This window comes from Ovis aries, chromosome 8 (assembly GCF_016772045.2).
Source record: "Ovis aries strain OAR_USU_Benz2616 breed Rambouillet chromosome 8, ARS-UI_Ramb_v3.0, whole genome shotgun sequence".
NCBI classification, from domain to species: Eukaryota; Metazoa; Chordata; class Mammalia; order Artiodactyla; family Bovidae; genus Ovis; species Ovis aries.
Genome location: NC_056061.1, coordinates 29727144 through 29746814, shown reverse-complemented (window position 1 = coordinate 29746814; position 19671 = coordinate 29727144). Strand labels below are relative to the sequence as shown.

The following is a 19671-nucleotide window of genomic DNA, read 5'->3' as shown; positions in this document are numbered from 1 at the left end:
TTGTATGGCAATACATGCATTTGAGGTGAAATTCAAAGTGGGAATTTTAAGAAAATAAAAGAAAAGATTCAAAGAATTATTTGGGGGGTACTGAGTTCAAAACCTGAAGTAGAGATTAAAAACAGATTAATTAGCAACAAAGCAAGACAAGGGCAGTTTACCTACATATTTGCTAAGAATATCAGTCTCTTAGAACAGCAGTTGATCCTTCTTCCCATGCCATGTGGATAGTTCTGAGAAGGCAGAGAAGCTGTGAGAGGAATCCTACTTTGACCACCATGGTGCTTAATACAGAGGAGAGCTGCTTGGCATGGAAGTGGCCCAACTGTCTTGGAATGTGCGCAGATGTGATCAACTATGTTCCCTAGAATTTAGAAAAGCAGACATTTTTAATCCAAGGGAAGGTTGCTTCGTTCGCCAAATCAGAAGCTTAGTGTAATTTGTGTGGGTGAGGAGGGGAAATGGAGGGTGGGAAATTCTGAAAATGGATATTGTGTCAGGAAGGCTAGGGTGCATGAAGGAATAAACGCTTGGGGGAACTGCCCAAGGTAATAAAAGGAACTTTTTAGGGCTCTGCTCATAGAAGAAGCAAGAAGTAGAATTGGAGAGATCATTGTTCAGAGCAAATGGTGAAATGTTTAACAAAAGAGGTGAGAAGGCAAGGCTGGACACCTTTTACTTGTTCTTTTTTCCATTGTTTCCAGAAAGACAGTGCTCTTTGTACTGGAAAGAGTAAAACAGATCCCATAAAGAGGACTATGAATCCCATGTTGAGGGCAAAGAGGTAGAGAGCACCTGCCGCACTCACCAAATTCAGCTCTCCCTGCCATGTAGGGGAAGTGTGTAGATTAATTCATATCAACTTTTGCATAATCTCTCTGCTATCATGATGGATAGGAAAGGTTTCAAAAAGACATAAATGGACTAACATTTCAAAACTGGGAAAGGGTTTCTGATTTCTGAAAGTCTAGACCAGTCGGCTTCATGGCTTACCCTCAAAAGTCTTTGAATATATCATTAAACAAGTGGTTGATGAGTACTTAAGAGAAAAGGGATTTGGTTGAGCAACAACTCAGAGTGAAGCAAGCAGCATGGTAGAGTGAAGGGAGGATGGGTTGGGAGTTCTGATCTGGATCCCAGCTCCATTCTTTGTAGGCTGTGAGAGCTTAGGGAAACCACATCGTCTCTTTGAACTCGTGTTTCCTCATTTTCAAGAAAAGTGGGAAAAACTGTAGCTCCTTTACAAGTTTGTTGTCAGAATTAAAGGAGATCAGTGAAAGCTTCAAGCTTCGTACATAAGAGACATTCAGTAAATGTTTGTTTTGAAAAAGCAAATAACTAACAGCGGGATACAACTAGCTTAAGCGCGTGTGTTCTCGGGTGGCATTAATGGAGCTACGGTGTTCCATGGGAGAGAGGGCGGAGAACGCCCTGGACTCGGCCAGGTGGCTGCATTCTGTTCTGGGCGTTCCCAAGGTGAAGCGGACGCCTGGGTCAAGGACAGACAGGATGGGAGGGCTCTCAGAACTTGTCCCTGGCGAATGGGTGCAGGATCTGGGGAGGTTTAAAAACAAAAGCCTGGGGGAAACACAATGGCTCTTTTTAAGTATTTGGAAGGTTTTGACCTGTGCTAGGACACCCCGGTGAACAGAACTACTAACAGTGGGTGGAAGTGACAGGGACGTTGAATGATTAAACTTTCTAACACTCAAAGCTGTCCAAGGACAAAGTAGGCTGCACAGGGCTCTTCACAGTCTTGCAGCCTCTTTGGAACTCTTTGGCCATGTGGACGGAGCTGTATGGTCACCCTGTCATAGGAAGATAGGGCCACCTGGAAGACCATCTCTGTGGAAAGAAACCCACACTTCCTGGGGACACAGGTTTGGCTTGACCTGTGAAGTTCCTTAGAGGTCTAAATGTCTGCGATTCCAAAATTTCAAACTAAAGTTATTATCAAATACAGACATACCTCTCAGATATTGTGGATTTGGTTTCAGGTCACTGAAAATAAAAGCAGACATTGGAATAAAGTGAGTCACATGCATTTTTTGGTTTCCCAGTGCATATAAAAGTGACATTTACACTATACTCTAGGATGTGTGCAGTAACAATATGTCTCTAGTAATGGACATGTTTTAATTAATAAATACTTCATTGCTGAAAAACGCTAGCCATCACCTGAGCCTTCAGCAAGTTTTATTCTTTTCCCAAGAGGAACATCAAAAATCACTGATGACAGATCACAATAACAAACATAGAGTGAAGTTAGAAATATTGTGAGAATTACCACAGTGCAACACAGAGACACGAAGTGAGCAAGTACCGCAGGCAGTAAGGCACCAATAGATTTGCTCAATGCAGGATTGGCACCAACCTTCACACTTGTAAAAAAACAATATCTGAGAAGTGCAAAAGCAAAGCGCAATAAAACAAGGTATGTCTGTATTAGTCAGTCATTTTAGTTTGTAGTTTTAAAAGGAAAATGCCAAAAATCCTTGAGATAGTGGAGCAGTATAGTCTTTGAGCCAGACTGATGTAAGTTAGAATCTGGATCTACCATCCCTTATCTGCAGAGGTAATCTTTGGCAAATTATTTAATCCATCCAAACCTCAGTTATCTATGTGGTAAGGTACTCGTGGAGATTAAAAGAGATGATTCATGTAACATGCTTAGCATGGTGATTAGTGCTTAAATAATGCAAGCTCTTATTACTCATATAATCTATTATTGTTACATCAAATTGGTGCTGCCACTAGGCATGATAATAAAAACCATAGCTTTCGATGGAGTGTCCTGGAGAGATCTGAGAACTGGGCAGCCATGGATACCAGGGGGTGAAATGGGCAATCCTGGCACTCACAGATAGGAACTGGTTCAGTCTGGAACCCAGGAGCACAGAAGTGTGCAAAACTGTTAAAAGAGGATTGAATGAGGCATTGGGCTTCCCTGTGGCTCAGATGGTATAGAATCTGCCTGCAATGCAGGAGACCTGGGTTCGATCCCTGGGTTGGGATGAAGGAGGCCATTGGCTTCCCTGGTGGCTCAGACAGTATAGAATCTGCCTACAGTGCAGGAGACCTGGGTTTGATCCCTGGGTTAGGATGAATGAGGCATTGCAGGTGAAGCCCTTTGCCAAGTAGCTGGCAGATTTTGAGCGATCAGAATATAGTTGGTAAATAAATGAGAGTCACTAGGAGCAGCTGTGAGCCTTCGAGAAGCTGCCAGAGATGGAGCTGAGGAGGATGATTGCCAGAGGACCTGTGAATTCTGCCCAGCAAGTGCCCTTGACCTGGACCACCAGCATGTACACAGCCTTAATGTTGTGGCATTTCAGTGGTGCTGCTCATCACTGATGCCAAGACACAGCCCGGGTGGGTGAGAAGGCAGATACAAATAACATCCCTAGGGAAAAAAGAGACTGTTTCAAATATCACAGATAACAATAATAGCCCTTCTGAAGAGTCATAGTATTGATGTATGATTAGCTGTGTTGTAGAATTAAAACCTTGTATTGAAGTATGATTTTTTGCATTTTCTAAAAAAGTCTGTATGAAGGAAGAAATGAGGTGAGTGACCACAGATAAAAAGAAGCCAGGTAACTAGTATACTTCACTTTTTAACACATCATGTTGATGGCTCTCCTTTTACACAAGTGCAACCCAGAGTCCCTCTATATAGTTTTTTTCAGGCAGAGAGAGGGCTCTTATAGTCACACATAATGAAATTTCAAATATTCAAGTATGCATTTAGGAAACAGAGTAATGATAAGTGAGATTAAAGTACATTTCAAAAGAGATTCATATATCTATTTTGAAAACAAGGAAAGTTTATAATAACCAAGGTAAATACATATCTGAAAGAAGATTCTGATATACATTTGATAAAAGAGGAGTCACGGGGTAGAGGAGCAAAGGGGAGTTAGATACTAAGAGAGTAAAATATTAAGACTATTTTTTAGTTAAAAACTGTTGCATTCAGAACAAATCTGGGGAGTGGGGCACACAAATTTCTCCCATGACTGTTGTTGATGATGTTTTAATATTTATTTATTTGGCTGCACCAAATAGTTGAAACGTGCAGAATCTTTGGTTGCAGCCTGTGAACTCCTAGTTGTGGCCTGTGGATCTAGTTCCCTTACCAGGGATCAAACCCAGGCCCCTGCATTGGGAGCACAGAGCCTTAGCCACTGGACCGTCAGGGGAGTCCCTCCCATGTCTGTCGATAGATTCTGAGCTTCTTGAGGGCAGGTGCTAAATCTTTACTGTACTTCTTCACAGTTCAGTGCCTCCTGAAACAAGGAGTCCAGTGAATGAATAATTGGACTTGTGATGGCAAAATTTTCAGATCAGGTCACAATTAGAATATCTGGAGCTGACATAAAGGAGAGAAGATCAAGTCACGGGGCACAGCAGCGGCGATTCCCCGGGGGATGGGGTAGGCCATGGCTCTCTGCTTTCATGGGGCACATTTTCCATGTCTGCAGTCACTTGCTGGTTCTTTCCTGACCACGCGCTTCCTGGGCAGTGCGTCCCAATGGATGATCTCAGTTTACAGCTGAGCACCTGAGCTGGGCATGATTAAGTACTGCCCTACCAGGAGCTGGAGGCTGGAGAGAGGTCCCTGATGATCTCTGAGGTTCTGCTCAGGGCTGAGTTTCATTGCTCTGAGATCTCCTGGACTATGTCTGTGTCTGTCCTCTCAGGGCTGCAGAACTGAAAAACAGGGAGGCAAACATTTGGCATCAGGTGGGCCAGATTTTCCAGTGTTTGAATTTTTCACTTTCCATCTGGATGACTTATGTTAGGAAGATGTAAGTAGCATTTATCCAGTTTAAATGAAGTGGAGAGTTTTGTGATGATACGCTAATGCGCTTAGGCAACCAAACTTGTCAGAACAAAGGGAAAAATCACCTTCTTCTGAGTCATACGTTTGGCCATGAGGATGGATGGACCTTCCATCACTGAATATGGGGCAGGAGTCCATCTCTTGCTTTGGCTGTAGAAACAGAGGCTTGGGTCAGTAAGGAGACATTTGTCAGCGCTCATTGAGATCTTGAAAACCAAGCCTGTCTCTGCTCTGCCTCTCAGAGCTCATGGCACATGTGAAAGAGAAGGCTCTGCTCTGGTGACCTGGCCCAGGGTTTCTGAAATCCAGCTGAAAACTTATAAGTAGTAATTGAGTCATGCTATAAAGTTTCTACAGGGCAGCTTTCTAGAGAGATGTTCAGTTCTAACAAAGATGGTTGTTCATCTCTTCTTGAGTTCCAAATCCTACATGAGGAAGAGAGAGACTGAGAGATAGAGGCAGGGATTGGAGAGAGAGAAGCCCAACAGCAAAGCCAAACAAAAAACCAAATAAGACCCTTACACAAAAAGAACTATGTAGCAAACACCATCATATTGGACTCTAAACCTGCAGAAAGTTTGTTTTGAGAATGAACTTCTCCATGAATTGACTTAAAAACACAACCACACAATAATAGCCTTCAGTTCAGTTCAGTCGCTCAGTCGTGTCCAACTCTTTGAGACCCCATGAATCGCAGCACGCCAGGCCTCCCTGTCCATCACCAACTCCTGGAGTTCACTCAGATTCACGTCCATTGAGTCCGTGATGCCATCTAGCCATCTCATCCTCGGTCGTCCCCTTCTTCTCCTGCCCCCAGTCCCTCCCAGCATCAGAGTCTTTTCCAATGAGTCAGCTCTTCTCATGAGGTGGCCAAAGTACTGGAGTTTCAGCTTTAGCATCATTCCTTCCAAAGAAATCCCAGGGCTGATCTCCTTCAGAATGGACTGGTTGGATCTCCCTGCAGTCCAAGGGACTCTCAAGAGTCTTCTCCAACACCACAGTTCAAAAGCATCAATTCTTTGGTGCTCAGCCTTCTTCACAGTCCAACTCTTACATCCATACATGACCACAGGAAAAACCATAGCCTTGACTAGACAGACCTTAGTCGGCAAAGTAATGTCTCTGCTTTTGAATATACTATCTCGGTTGCTCATAACTATTCTTCCAAGGAGTAAGCGTCTTTTAATTTCATGGCTGCAGTCACCATCTGCAGTGATTTTGGAGCCCCCAAAACTAAAGTCTGACACTGTTTCCACTGTTTCTTTTTTTTTTTTTTACCCACTGTTTCCCCATCTATTTCCCATGAAGTGATGAGACCAGATGCCATGATCTTCGTTTTCTGAATGTTGAGCTTTAACCCAACTTTTTCACTCTCCTCTTTCACTTTCATCAAGAGGCTTTTAGCTCCTCTTCACTTTCTGCCATAAGGGTGGTATCATCTTAATAGCCTTTGCTCATTCTGAATCCCTCTCCTGATTTCTGTGTGGCTATGCATGTCTAAGGCTAGGTCATCTTCTTCCTTCCTTCACTGTAATCCAACTTTGCAAGGAAAGTTGGAATGGTGAACTTGGTCCTCCCCATCAGAGTTTGGCGCCCCGCTCCATGGGGCCTCGCCCTCACACACATTCTGCCATGCCGGTTCGGGTCATCCTGTCTTCAAGGCATGTGATACCGTGGCTTCTGGCCCTTCCTTTGGAAGATAGTTTCTGCCATGTAATGAGTCAAGCAGATCGTTCATCAGTTCTGTTTTTTAATAAAACATGAATAGCACAGTTTATGGCTTCCACTATTCAAACAGCAGTTGAGCCTAAGAGGAATTACTCATCTTAATGGTTCTAACACTCATTTCCATGCAGCCGTGCTGCTTTTTCAAGCTTTTGCCTGAACTGGAGAATGACTGGCCTTAGAAAAAGTGGGCTCAGCAGGAACTGAATAAGGCCCTCCCAGCAGGGTGGGCAGCTGGGACTCACACAGGTCTGTCATCCAGTTCCTTGTCACTGCAGACAGCCCTTCTGTCACCCCTGGAATGGCAGGATGGGAGCTGGCTCTGTCAGGTTCAGCATGTTTGCCCAGAGAGAGACAGGCTCCATTCTGTGTCAAACACACGCAGGCTCCTAGGAAAGCCTGGATGAAAACCCTCCTTTTCCTCCTCACGCTGCCATAGAAACATCTTCCCATTAAGTTAAACTGAACTTAAACATATGGGATGTTCCGAGGAAATCAGCAACCATGAGGGAGGCAGGTTAGGAACTGAAAAAATATTCTATAATATTCTATATTCTATGCTGGTGTACTGATATGCCCAGTACACCAGCATTACCCATCACTGCTATTAGCTCCATTTCACAGACGAAGAAACTGAAGCTGACATTTTTGTAAGGCTGTGCTTCTGGAGCTCAAACTCACACCCACATCTTCTGATTCCAAATCAATCTGCTGCCCAAGTGCACCAAATTAGGGCTCTGATAAAGGCAGAGCCTGAATCCAAAGGAACAGCTGATGCTGGGACCATGGACTGCAGGGTTGAGCTGAATGAAGGAATTCAGGCAGGATCAGTCTAAGGTCCTTAATTCATGCTATGAGGTGATTATCTATACGTAAAGCAGACCCAAACCCTTCAAAACAGTGATCACCCCCGTCCAGGTCTCTCTAGCCTTCTTGGCTTCACTCCTAGGTGAGCTCGTGATTTTTTGAGCTGGCCTGGACTGCAAGATCAATGCTGTGTTCAACAGGCCAAGATGTAGAGAACCAGCCTCTTATGGCAAGCTCCAGTCTTGGTTACAGCAGCTACAATTTCTGAGCTATTACCTGAGTGCTGTATTCATGAAAAGTCAGGAGCACAGGAAGCTTTTGTTTTGTTTTCAAGTTGTTGATGGTATTCAAGGATTTGCTAATATCTTTTTACTGTTCCATTGCTGCAAATGTCTTTGCCCAGTAAGAAAGATTTCAGCAAGAGTTTCTTAATATTGCCTGATGCCAGTCACCACTCAGAAGGCAGTGGTGAGTAGATTCCACTGGAGGATGAACCTCACTCCCACAGCTGACAGCTGATTAATGTGTTAATTAGGAACCCTGTCCCCCTCCCTCACTACCCGAATCTTCTTCTAAGCCCAGCCGAGTGTATATATTGTGCCCATGTGGGTAACCTCATGGCATACTTTGGCTTTGACTTTGGACGTTTATATAAAAATAAAGGCTCAGTTGCCAACATGAATAGCTTTCTTTCTTTCCAGGAGAAATACAAGATGGAAAGAGTTATAGGAACCAGAAGTCCTGCTTTTCAGTTTTCTTGTATCAAGAGCAAGTGATATTTCTGCTGAGGCAGTGTCTTTTGAGCAGTTTAGTGGTGTAGGTTGCCACATTTATTTCACAGGAAAGGAGTGAATCCATCAGGCCACTGAGCTTATAATACTACCCTGGCAGTCAGCCACCAAAATATAAATACTCTAAATGGACTAAAGGAAATGTTCATTCTGTTGTTTAGAATTGGACACATCCCAGGAAGGTAAATTTAATCTTTTTGAGGACTGCTGTTATAGGGTTGAATGGAATACGCATTTGTTTATCTCCTTTGTGATCTTTTTGTCTTTCACGTGATACATTATGTATTTGTGATACGAAGCATTTCAGCTGTCTCGCTCAAAGGCCTCACATTAGCTGATTGTTCGGTCCCCAGATTGCCATCGTTAAACAGCTTCAGCCTCAGCTCCATCCAATCTGGGACCTGTTAGGGGGAGAAGTGGAACCAAAGAGGCCAGATTCCAACAGAAACAAAGCCGGGTGGAATTAGGGGAAATCATTCCAGAGCCCAGTGAGTTGAGCTCTGCACTTCTTACTCTTTATCTTCTAAAATATCTGAAGGAATTTTGGTACTTCTTGGCATAATGAGGAAAAAAATAATGCCTCAAAAAGTTAAAAAGTAAAAATTAAAGCCGTCTGTGGGAAAAAAGATGGGAAGGATACCCTATAACACCACAATTCAGAAAAACCATAGCTTATGAGACACATGCTGTGTATTTCATGGATATGCAAATGTTATTTTATTAAAGAGAAAGATCTACAGTATATATTTTCACCTAACTACTACATCTTCAGTAATCAGCTCAGGCTCTTATGATGAAATCTTTAATTACGAGAAGTGTGTCATTAGTTAGATGTAGAATGAATGATGTGTTGCATTTTATTGCTTCATATGATATAGCCATTTGTGCCATAAATTCATTGACCCAATCTTAAACGATGTGTCCTATAAGACAGACGTGATTCATTATGTATTAAGTGACAATTTTTTTCCTCTAATAATTTTTCGCTTCACCAGAAAGATTGCTTTACTGTATTTTTAGACCAGTGTTCAGAATTGAAATGTAATAAGACAAGGATACACACACACTCACACTCCTTACCCCAAATGAGATAGTCATAAACTGTCATAATATTATGTAAACCCTTTAGGATGCTACAGAAAATCAAGTAGTTAACCATTAGGCTTTTGCTTTAACTGGAAAGCCTGATAAAATAGAATCTGCTTTGAACTTTGATGTCTGTAATTCCTTTTATGAGGAAATAAATAAAATATGGTGGAGAACTCTCCTTGGATAATTGGGATAGATCTATAAGCATTCCTTATTCATCAATGAATTATTGAAAGTGAAGGAAGTGAAGGGAGAGCATTTAAGTTATATTTAGATTATTTTTTGTTACTCTACTTGAAAATATTTATTTAGCTTGAGGAAACATAGGAATCCTCTGGAGGCAAATAATTCAGTCTGGCAATTTGAAAACCAATTAAGGATTTCAGAAAACTCTTTCCCCTTATGGTTAAAAAATATGATCCAAAAGAAATATGCCAGAAAATTTAATATATTATTTTAATTAGTTTAATTCATTGATAATGTTTTTTTAGTTCATGATTAAAGAAGCTATATTTGATCCTTCACTTCAAGCTTAAAAATTTACATTTTAGGCTTTCTATGGATTCCTAATGTTGAAACAGAATCTGGTGGCTTTATTTCATATTGGAATTTCATTATATATTATGTCATGTCATTATACATTAATTTTATAAAAATTATCAGGTTTTAAAATCAATAACTTATGAGCATCAAGTTTTCAATAGTTTATTTAACCTTTATCTAGATGAGTATTTTAAGAGTCTGATAGATTGTGTGTGTCTCTTCTCATCAGAGGCAATTCTGTGCTTATTTGTAAACTAGACATCTCAACTGTGATAAAAATGAAAACACAACCCTTAATTCTGGAGAAACTTGAAACACTGTAATGAAACACAGGAGTATCTTAGCATTGTTTTTTTTTGTTTGTTTGTTTTTGCAACAAGCATTTTGAAAGGGTTTTTTGATATGAGACCAAACAAAAAACTAATGTATGCCAATAAGTATTTGTTATTCAGTCTCACACCATCAAATATATTACCTGCAATATCAGGGGGAAAAGTGAGAAGGAAAAGAGTGGATTTACACATACAGACACATCTGCCATGAGTGTGTACACTCAAAATCACAGACTAGCCTGCCACCACTATTTACAGTCTAGGAAAGCTGAGAGTTAAATGAGATGAGTAATCAAATGCCCAGCATATGTTGTTTTTGCATTGTTTATGTGACCAATCATTACTAAAATTTATCATTTTTAATGCTATCAGTTTGCCATAGTTAAAAAAAACAATATGCACCAGCAACAGAACAACAGACACCCTTCTCAACAAAAACAGGGCTCTGTGCAGAGCAATATTGGAACCAGGGCTTTATTGAAAAGAGATTCAGATTCAATGAACTCACCATTGCATTGTGTTTCAGAATTCTTCCTCTCCTGCTGTATGGCTTGAGTGCTGAGGAAATGACCAAAAAAAAGAAAAAAAGATTGTGTGTGTAATGTTCAGTCAAAAAAGTAAGGCACTGAAAGAACTATTGAAAATTTTGACATCTGTTTATCTGTTTATAGCTATGGCAAGATTACTCATATTAATTCTTGTTTAAAATGCCATATGAAGGAAAGACATTTGTGCAAACAAGAGTCATATTTGAATTGTAGATCATGTCTTCACCATCTGTGAGAGCTGATGGTGTTGCAAAATTAATGTGTTAATGAAATCACAATAATTTCTCCAAAGTAATGGGTTCTGAAGCCGAGAATGACTATTTTTTGAACTTTGATGTCTAGTGATTTCCAATTGGGAAAAGCTCTCAGCCTTTAATTAGTTCTGCAGCCCAACTTTAAAATAAATTTGGTGATGTCTTTCTTTTGCCAGGAGTAGATTTGAAGGGCGGAAAAGCCATAAAAACTTTTGGAAAACGTTCTCTGGTGTTTGAAAAGTTGTTAAATAAGACTGCCTGCCAAGAAATGTCACCAAAAATTCTGACTACTGAGAGAGAGTGGGCAAACAGCTCAAAAAATAATTCTAGCTTGCTGCAACATCACAGGTTGGGAATAGCTAAACCTCACACAGACTTCATGACTAATTCCAAGTTTCCCCTTGGAAGCCAGACATAATGATGTTCAGTGCTATGTGTTATTGGTTAACACAGCACACCCCTTCCAACTGCATTATCCAACAGTCAATAGTGTAAAGTGACTTGTGTGAGGAGAATTTTAAGGGTCTATATTTCAAAGCCCACTGAACTTTTGGGAGAATTCTTTTCATCAAAACTATTTAGATTTGCATGAACAATGAGCCTCTTTGACTGGGGGAAATATATAGGCAGGTATATGTACTCTTTGTCAGATCCACCTTTAAGTCATGCTTAAAGGGGAACAACAGTTTCTTTTTCTTTTTTTAAAATAGGAGATGGTGGTAATTGCTAGTCTGAAGAGTTAATATTTATAAAGCAATTCTGGCTTCCAAAGAGAAATCATTTTACAAACATTTAGGACTTTTACCTTTTAGAAGGAAACACGTCCACCTAGTTGAAAAATCATGATAAAGTTTGAAAAGAACCTCTATGTAAAACATGAAATGCTATCTACCAAAGGAGATTGCTTATGTTTTTTCTTCTTTATTACTGTGTTGTAGGTATGTGACTGGTGTAAGCACATAAGACACACGAAAGAATACCTGGATTTTGGGGACGGGGAAAGAAGGCTTCAGTTCTGCAGTGCGAAATGTCTCAATCAGTACAAAATGGACATTTTTTACAAAGAGACACAGGCCAATCTTCCAGCTGGGCTGTGCAGCACATTACACCCTCCCATGGAAAATAAAACAGAAGGCACCGGGGTGCAGCTGCTCACTCCAGACTCTTGGAATATCCCTCTAACAGATGCTCGCAGGAAGGCCCCCTCCCCGGTGGCTGCAGCTGGCCAAAGCCAGGGCCCTGGCCCATCGGCGTCCACCACCGTCTCTCCATCTGACACTGCCAACTGCTCTGTCACTAAAATCCCTACGCCAGTGCCCAAGTCCATGCCCATCAGCGAGACGCCAAACATCCCTCCTGTCTCCGTCCAGCCACCTGCGAGCATTGGGCCTCCCCTCGGAGTCCCGCCTCGCAGCCCTCCCATGGTGATGACCAACCGCGGCCCGGTCCCGCTGCCCATCTTCATGGAACAGCAGATCATGCAGCAGCTCCGCCCGCCCTTCATCCGCGGCCCGCCGCACCACGCCTCCAACCCCAACAGCCCCCTGCCCAACCCCATGCTCCCCGGCATCGGGCCCCCGCCAGGCGGCCCCAGGAACCTGGGCCCCACCTCCAGCCCCATGCACCGGCCCCTGCTGTCGCCCCACATCCACCCCCCGAGTACCCCGACCATGCCGGGGAACCCCCCGGGTCTGCTGCCCCCACCGCCTCCCGGCGCACCCTTGCCGAGTCTCCCCTTCCCGCCGGTAAGCATGATGCCAAATGGCCCGATGCCCGTGCCCCAGATGATGAATTTCGGGCTGCCGTCGCTCGCCCCGCTGGTGCCACCCCCCACCTTGCTCGTGCCATACCCCGTGATTGTGCCCCTGCCCGTGCCCATCCCCATTCCCATTCCCGTCCCCCATGTCAGTGATTCCAAGCCCCCCAACGGGTTTTCCAGCAACGGGGAGAACTTCATTCCGAGCGCCCCCGGCGACTCCTCGGCGGCAGGAGGCAAGCCAGGCGGACACTCCCTGTCCCCCCGGGACTCCAAGCAGGGCTCGTCCAAGTCCGCGGACTCGCCGCCCGGCTGCTCCGGCCAGGCCCTGAGCCTGGCTCCCGCGCCCGCGGAGCACGGCCGGAGCGAGGTGGTGGACCTGACGCGGCGCGCCTGTAGCCCCCCGGGCGCGGGCAGCCAGCTCGGCTTCCCCGGCGGCGTGCTGCAGGGCCCGCAGGACGGCGTCATCGACCTGACGGTGGGCCACCGGGCCCGGCTGCACAACGTGATCCACCGCGCGCTGCACGCGCACGTCAAGGCGGAGCGCGAACCCGGCGCCGCCGAGCGCAGGACCTGCGGCGGCTGCAGGGACGGCCACTGCAGCCCGCCCGCCGCTGGCGACCCGGGCCCGGGCGCCCCCGCGGGCCCCGAGGCCGCCGCGGCCTGCAATGTCATTGTGAACGGCACGCGGGGCGCCGCCGAGGGCGCCAAGGGCGCGGAGCCGCCGCCTGAGCAGCCCCCGCCGCCGCCGCCGCCGCCGCCTCCCGCGCCCCCCAAGAAGCTATTGTCGCCGGAGGAACCGGCGGTGAGCGAGCTGGAGTCGGTCAAGGAGAACAACTGTGCTTCCAACTGCCACCTGGACGGGGAGGCGGCCAAAAAGCTGATGGGGGAGGAGGCCCTGGCGGGGGGCGACAAGTCAGACCCGAACCTTAATAACCCCGCGGACGAGGACCACGCGTACGCTCTGCGGATGCTGCCCAAGACGGGCTGCGTGATCCAGCCTGTGCCAAAACCCGCGGAGAAGGCCGCCATGGCGCCTTGCATCATCTCTTCGCCCATGCTCAGCGCCGGGCCCGAGGACCTGGAGCCTCCACTCAAAAGGAGGTGCCTCCGAATTAGAAATCAGAATAAGTAAAAGGTTTGTATGTCCACCGGGGCTCTTCTCCGCACGAGGCAGTGCACTGCTCCTTACTTCTTAAAAGGCAAATGCGTGCAAAGGCGGGGGAGAGAGAGTTGTGTTGATAATCATGGTTTTACGTTATGTGTTGTACACTACGCTTTGTGTGGTCACATACTACCATCATTTAGATCCAATTCCTGTTTTACAGCTGAGGGAACTGACTCAACAGCAAGTAAGTGCCATGGCCAAGGTCACTTAGTGATAAAGCCCAGTCTTGAACCTGAATTGAAACACTGTCTACTAATTACTTTTGTTCTTAGGCTCCTGTCTGTAAGTAGAGAAGAATGCAGGGAGGAAGGAGCGAATGATTACTCGGAACCTGTACTTGTTCAGTCGTGAGCTTATAGACTGACTAGTAAAAGGTGAGCTGAGCCACTTCCTGGAGCTAGCTGGTACAGGTATTGGCAGAATGTCCCAACTCACCAAACGTGCTCAATAACCAGGGAATTCCATTTGCAAGATGAGAATAAAATCTAAGCTTCTTAGATGCCTATGCCAGCTGAACCCAGGCCATGAAGCCCCATTTGCCTGGTCAGGTGTTGGAGCAGCTCCTGTTCTTGGGATCTCTTCCTTCGTCACCAACCAGCATTCCCCAGGCTAGGCCTCAAGCCTCACTGACCAGCTTTGCTTTCTCCCCTTTTTGGGACTCAGCAGCTCAGCTAATGGGCTGTTCACCTCGCCAAGCAGTGGAAGGCTCTGGCAGAGAAAAGGGCAGCAGTCACTGAAGTGGGTGAGAGTGCACATCCCTGACCTTGGTGGGGGGATGGGGTGGGGCAGGAATCCTTAATACCAAGTGAACCATAAATAACAAGTCCAGAATTTCAGTTAGGGGGAGGGCAGTGAGCCTGTGTGGCTGCTTATTGTAGCCAGATGTGGCCTCATTTGATCCTCTCGCCAGTCCTGGTGGAATAAGCATTGTCTGCATTTACAAGGATGAAGATGAGGCTTGGAGATGTTGCCCAAATCAAAGCTGGTAAGTGAGGGAACTGGTATTTGACTTGGGCCTGCTGGACCCAAAGTGTGGGTGCTCTCCTCTGTCCGCAAGGACAGCAAACAGGCTAATGTTCTGCTGAGGTTTATCAGCTGTTTATGGAGAGGAATGCAGGGGAATGAATATTTGTTGAGCACAAAGCTTGTACACAGCTCTTTCCAGGAGCGGGGGTCAGGGGAATGGGGCAGGGGACGCAAAGTGAATCTGGGGAAGCACCTGTCCTCAAGGTGCTTACAGTCTGGTGGCAGTGTACGCCGGGAGGAGGGAGGTCTGGCAAGGAGAAGTGGACCTTTTAGGAAGAACAGTTGCTCATATTTGTGCAGGCAGTCTCTAAGTGTTTTTCAGTAGTGTTCCTTTGGGTCAGGATTCTTTTGGCAGTTGTCTTCATTTTACTGACGAGAATACTAAGGTGTAGAAATTAGGTAACTTGCCCAAGATTCCGAGAATTCCATGTTAGTAAGTTGAGATTCAAATTTAGGCTGTTAGACTCCACTGTAGGTATTAATTGGTCCCTTTATTACCCTACTTGATGAAATTCTTTTATTCACGTCAGTTGTCTTGGGGGAAATTTCCTAGATAAAAACTAAGCCTACCCACCAACTTCTCTTAAGTGTTTAGACAGTGGTTTTTCGTTTGTTTGTTTTTAGCAATTTCAGTTGTATTTTTCAGCAAGAACAATGAAAAAACAAGAATACCAACCCATTGCTTCACAGTAGGAAATACAGATGTGGACAAGAACACTTGATGTGATGTGTCCAAGCCATTGTCCCTCGAAGTCAGCACATTTACCCGGACACTTACCCGACTTGTAACCAGGAGTTTGCCTGGGAAGCTCAGAGCCTGTGAAAGGGACCTTGATGGGTGATGCAAGAAGGGTTTCTCAGAATTTGAGGCTTCCTTTTTCATTGATGGCTTTGCCAGTAGGAGCAGAATACTAAAACTCAGCTCATCAATCCTTGATTTTACATCTGCAAGTTCTGTTCTCTAAAGACAGTCTCAGCCTTCTGCTAGTCACCTCAGCTGAAAATGGCCCTAATTTCTCTACCAGCGTAGTTTAATCTGGTTGACCAAGCAGTGAGTAATGCAAAGATGTACAACTAAAAAAGTGATGGCCTTTAGAAAGCCAAAAAAGCATCAGGAACTGTAATTTTAAACACATTCTAGTGTCACTCATTCAAATGATATTAAAGAAAGAACAGGAGGGTGAAAACTTTTACTACCATTACTAAAGTGAGAAGTGACCAGGTCAAGGAGAGTGTCACTAGTCCATAAGTAGCATGGGGCCAAAAGAACATAAAAGCATGAAATATATGATGGCTATTTCGATGATATATATTTCTGAATAAGGAATCAGGCAAGGGTCTTGTACGAGGACCAGAGTCATTACTAAAAATATTAACCTGACTTCAGTCAATTTCAGAAGATGCAGTGACGAAATCGCCTACGGTCCCCCTGAGATTGGAAAGTTCTTTTTTATGATGGGTTTCCCCAAGAAATTACAGCTTTTCTCTAAACCCAGAGACTCTCAGTCTTTGCCAGCTACAGTGGGGTGACAAGGCGAGTGATTTAAGATGGGGGAAGAACGCCTGTGCCCTTCTAAATCACATCGCCTCTTGCCCTCTTTAGTTCCGTGTCAACTCATAGCACAGTCTCAACCTGCTGTAATTCACTCACATTCTCTGACCCTTCCTGATTTTCTCTGCACATGTGGCGCTGTTTTTCTTCTATGCCTTCAGAAACCCTGCCCATGCATGTGGTTACGGAAATTGGAAATGCATCCATTAAATAAAGGACTGCATGGCTTTTGTGACCTGACAGTGAATACTGTTTGGTGACAAGTTAAAGCCAAAGGGGAAGCATTAAAAACCAAAACCAAACCCTGGCTGAGTTGTGGTAGGTGAGGCGGAGGTGAGTGATTCTCCTTGCGCTTGTTGGTAACTCGTATTATCTCTCGGCATAGAGTCTGTCAGTGACTGCCATCCAGGTTTTTCATTCTTTTTGCTATGCCCACCATTTTCATACAATAGGACTATTTTTAAAAAATCATTTAAAATAGATTCAAAGCAGACTGTAACCTGAAATCAGTAGTCCAGGCAGCTGCTTGTTACCTTCAAAGAAATCATCATTTTTGCTAGTTCTCGGCAATCACAAGGTTTTGTATTTTCCTTTTGACTGTTTCTGTTCCTGGTTACCTGACTTTATGCATTCTTGTTCGTTGATATGATTACAAGTGATTTAAATAGGCAGATATTTTCCTAGATGCAGAACTAATTAAGTTTAGTTGAAGATTTTAAAAGGTTGGAAACTTCCTTTAATCTTCAACTTTTAAGATGCCAAATACCAGTTCTGCAGCTTCTGTAAGCTGAAAATAAAATCCCTCCAAATAATAAGGAAAACAATGTATAAACATTTCCCAAACTCTTCTCTCCACAAAGAATTCCATTTATAAATGGAATACTCCTTTCCTTGTCTTTGCCTTGGAGTTTGGGGGATAGCTGTTTGTATTTGTACATTTTCTGAATTTCAGCAGTTTATACTTGTTTATGGTACAATGGGGAGTTCACAGTAACCATTTGCAAATGTTTGAAGTTATTCAAAAGAAAATATCCCCCCTCCTTGATTTTCCAGGGAAATGACATCTTCTCTTTAAGTAAAATAATCAATGGAAAAAATGTGTACCATGAGTAACCCTTTCACCCTCACTTTTTCTATTCCCAAGGAGTGGCAAGACCAAGAACTCCCCACCTTTGTGGCTCCCAAATTTCTAAGACCAGAAAGAAAATCTGAGAGTCTTGTCCCCAGCCCCCACTCCAAGATGCTCCCCTAACTCTAGCAGCAGGAGTTCCTTCCACTTTTTGTTTGCTCTGAGAGGGCTGAAGAAGGGATGGGGGCTGTAGTTTAGACTTTTTGGAGTTTAGAGTTTAATTATTAGCCTGACCACGGAGCCACAATCCAAGAAAGGACTGTTTCAAGAAGAGGGCAGGAGATTCACCTCATTAGGAAAGCCCAAAGGATGGAGGTGACAAGTAACTTTTTGCCAGTTCAGGTTCTTCAGCTAAGTTTGAGGGAGTCGGCTGTCTGCAAAGTCCATACAGAAGAAATATGACTATGGATGCCGACCATGAAAGCGAGGAAAAGAGGAAACCCTTCAACTGAGAAGAAGAAATCAATACAAATAGGATGTGCTCAGATCCTCTGCCAGACTTGAGATTTTTAATGTGCTAGTACTTAGTTACTGGAAACATTCATTGGCAACACCATCCCTGGTGGTGCAGCTCTGCCTGTTTGTTGGGATGCGAATGGCTGCCCAGCTCTAGGTCCAGGTGGTTCAAAGAGCCAGCAGTGAGGAACGGCCAGGTCTGTGTCATGCACACACGTGAGTGGTGAGAACTGGAGAGAGTGCTTGCTGTGATCCTTGCAGACTCATCAAGGAGAGTCTTATGGATGAACAGTGTCAAGGCTGCTCTTAGACACATCTTGCTTAGTGTTGCTGGGTCTCTTTTTTAACTTTTAGAACAAGGAGATTGAAAGAGGGTTTTAATGTGCGGGCATCTGACTAGATATTATTTCAGTCAAATTATGATGGAATGGGAAATGACATTTGTGATCGGGTATTTATTTCCTTTAGATATACTACAGCCCTCCTCCTTCAACAGGGCTGGGACTAGAGTGAGGCCAGAGAAATGCTTAGTGCTCGAATTTTAGTGAGGACTCCAGGGTCAGGCATTGTGGCACAAGTCCTGGCCCTGATCTACCAACCTCATGATCTGTGTGGCAGCACCCCAACCGAAGCTGCCCTCCATGAACTAGTCTATGCACAGCCTTCAGCCGCTCCCCCTGGAATTTTGTGGAAAGCTTTATGTGCCTGTGAGTGGAAGCATTTTCTTGGGAGGAGTGGTTCATGGATTTTTGACTTCAGAAAAAAGTATCTTCCATATCTGACATATCTGAAGGGTTATTTTATATGATCGCCAAGCAGTATCTGAGCAGAAGTTTTTCTTGTTACTCTGAGGAAGATGAATTAATTGTAAATTTCCCTTAAAACTTGGAATTTACTTTTAGCAGTTTTCGCTGTGGACCTAATATTGGAAAATCACTGTTACAGCCATATAATGTAGCCCTTGTCTCAGTTGCCTTAGTGACAAAATGCAAAAGGTCACAGACCTTTCTTCAAGTTACTATAACCTGTGAGTATCTGTGGGGAAAGCAGAAAAGGGAAGCAAGGAAAGGAACAAGCTCAATGCTTCTTCACCACTTGGCCTTTCAAAGTTTATGCTTTGTAGGCAGCGGCTGTCCTTCACTGGAAAACCATCAACCCTGCTGTTAAGGCCAAGGGATTGGAATGGCTCGAGTTGGAGAATTGGGTAGATGAGTAAACACCAGAGCACTGGTGTGGCCATATCTGGGAGCACCACCAATCCCCATAGTTCCTTAGCACATACTTCTTCACCTGGAGAGAGTGCTCTTGGACAGGTGAAGGCATTCAACTAGCTATTAACAAGCCATGGCCCAGAAGGGCACTGGAAATAAGCTCCCTGTCTAGTTTCCAATGAATCGCTCCCTTGCTGGCTCGAATGACTGCCTGGGCATCCTGGTTCAATCATTTACACCTACCTCCATGCAGACAAGCATCGTGGGGGGCAGAGGTGTTTGAGGACCAAAGCACACTACAGCATGAAACACTTACCTCATGTTGCGGAACACCCCCACCACCGATACACTGCCTTTCCAGACTCTCTTGTCAAAGAGATTGTGTCAGCGGCTGAGGGTGGCCGCCGTTCAATCTTCCTTCACCCTCTCCCATGCAGA

At 44.5% G+C, this 19671-nt stretch overlaps 1 protein-coding gene across 2 annotated transcripts in view; it reads left to right on the top strand.

The window, feature by feature from the left end:
- The window catches only part of SOBP (sine oculis binding protein homolog), a 167311-nt gene that overhangs the window by 134077 nt on the left and 13563 nt on the right, over positions 1 to 19671 (top strand). For both annotated transcript variants that reach the window (XM_027972393.3, XM_015097362.4), the window contains one exon: positions 11874 to 13829. In XM_027972393.3, the coding sequence (XP_027828194.1) occupies positions 11874 to 13826 (1953 nt within the window). In that variant the 3' untranslated portion in view covers positions 13827 to 13829. The remainder of the gene's footprint in view (positions 1 to 11873; positions 13830 to 19671) is intronic.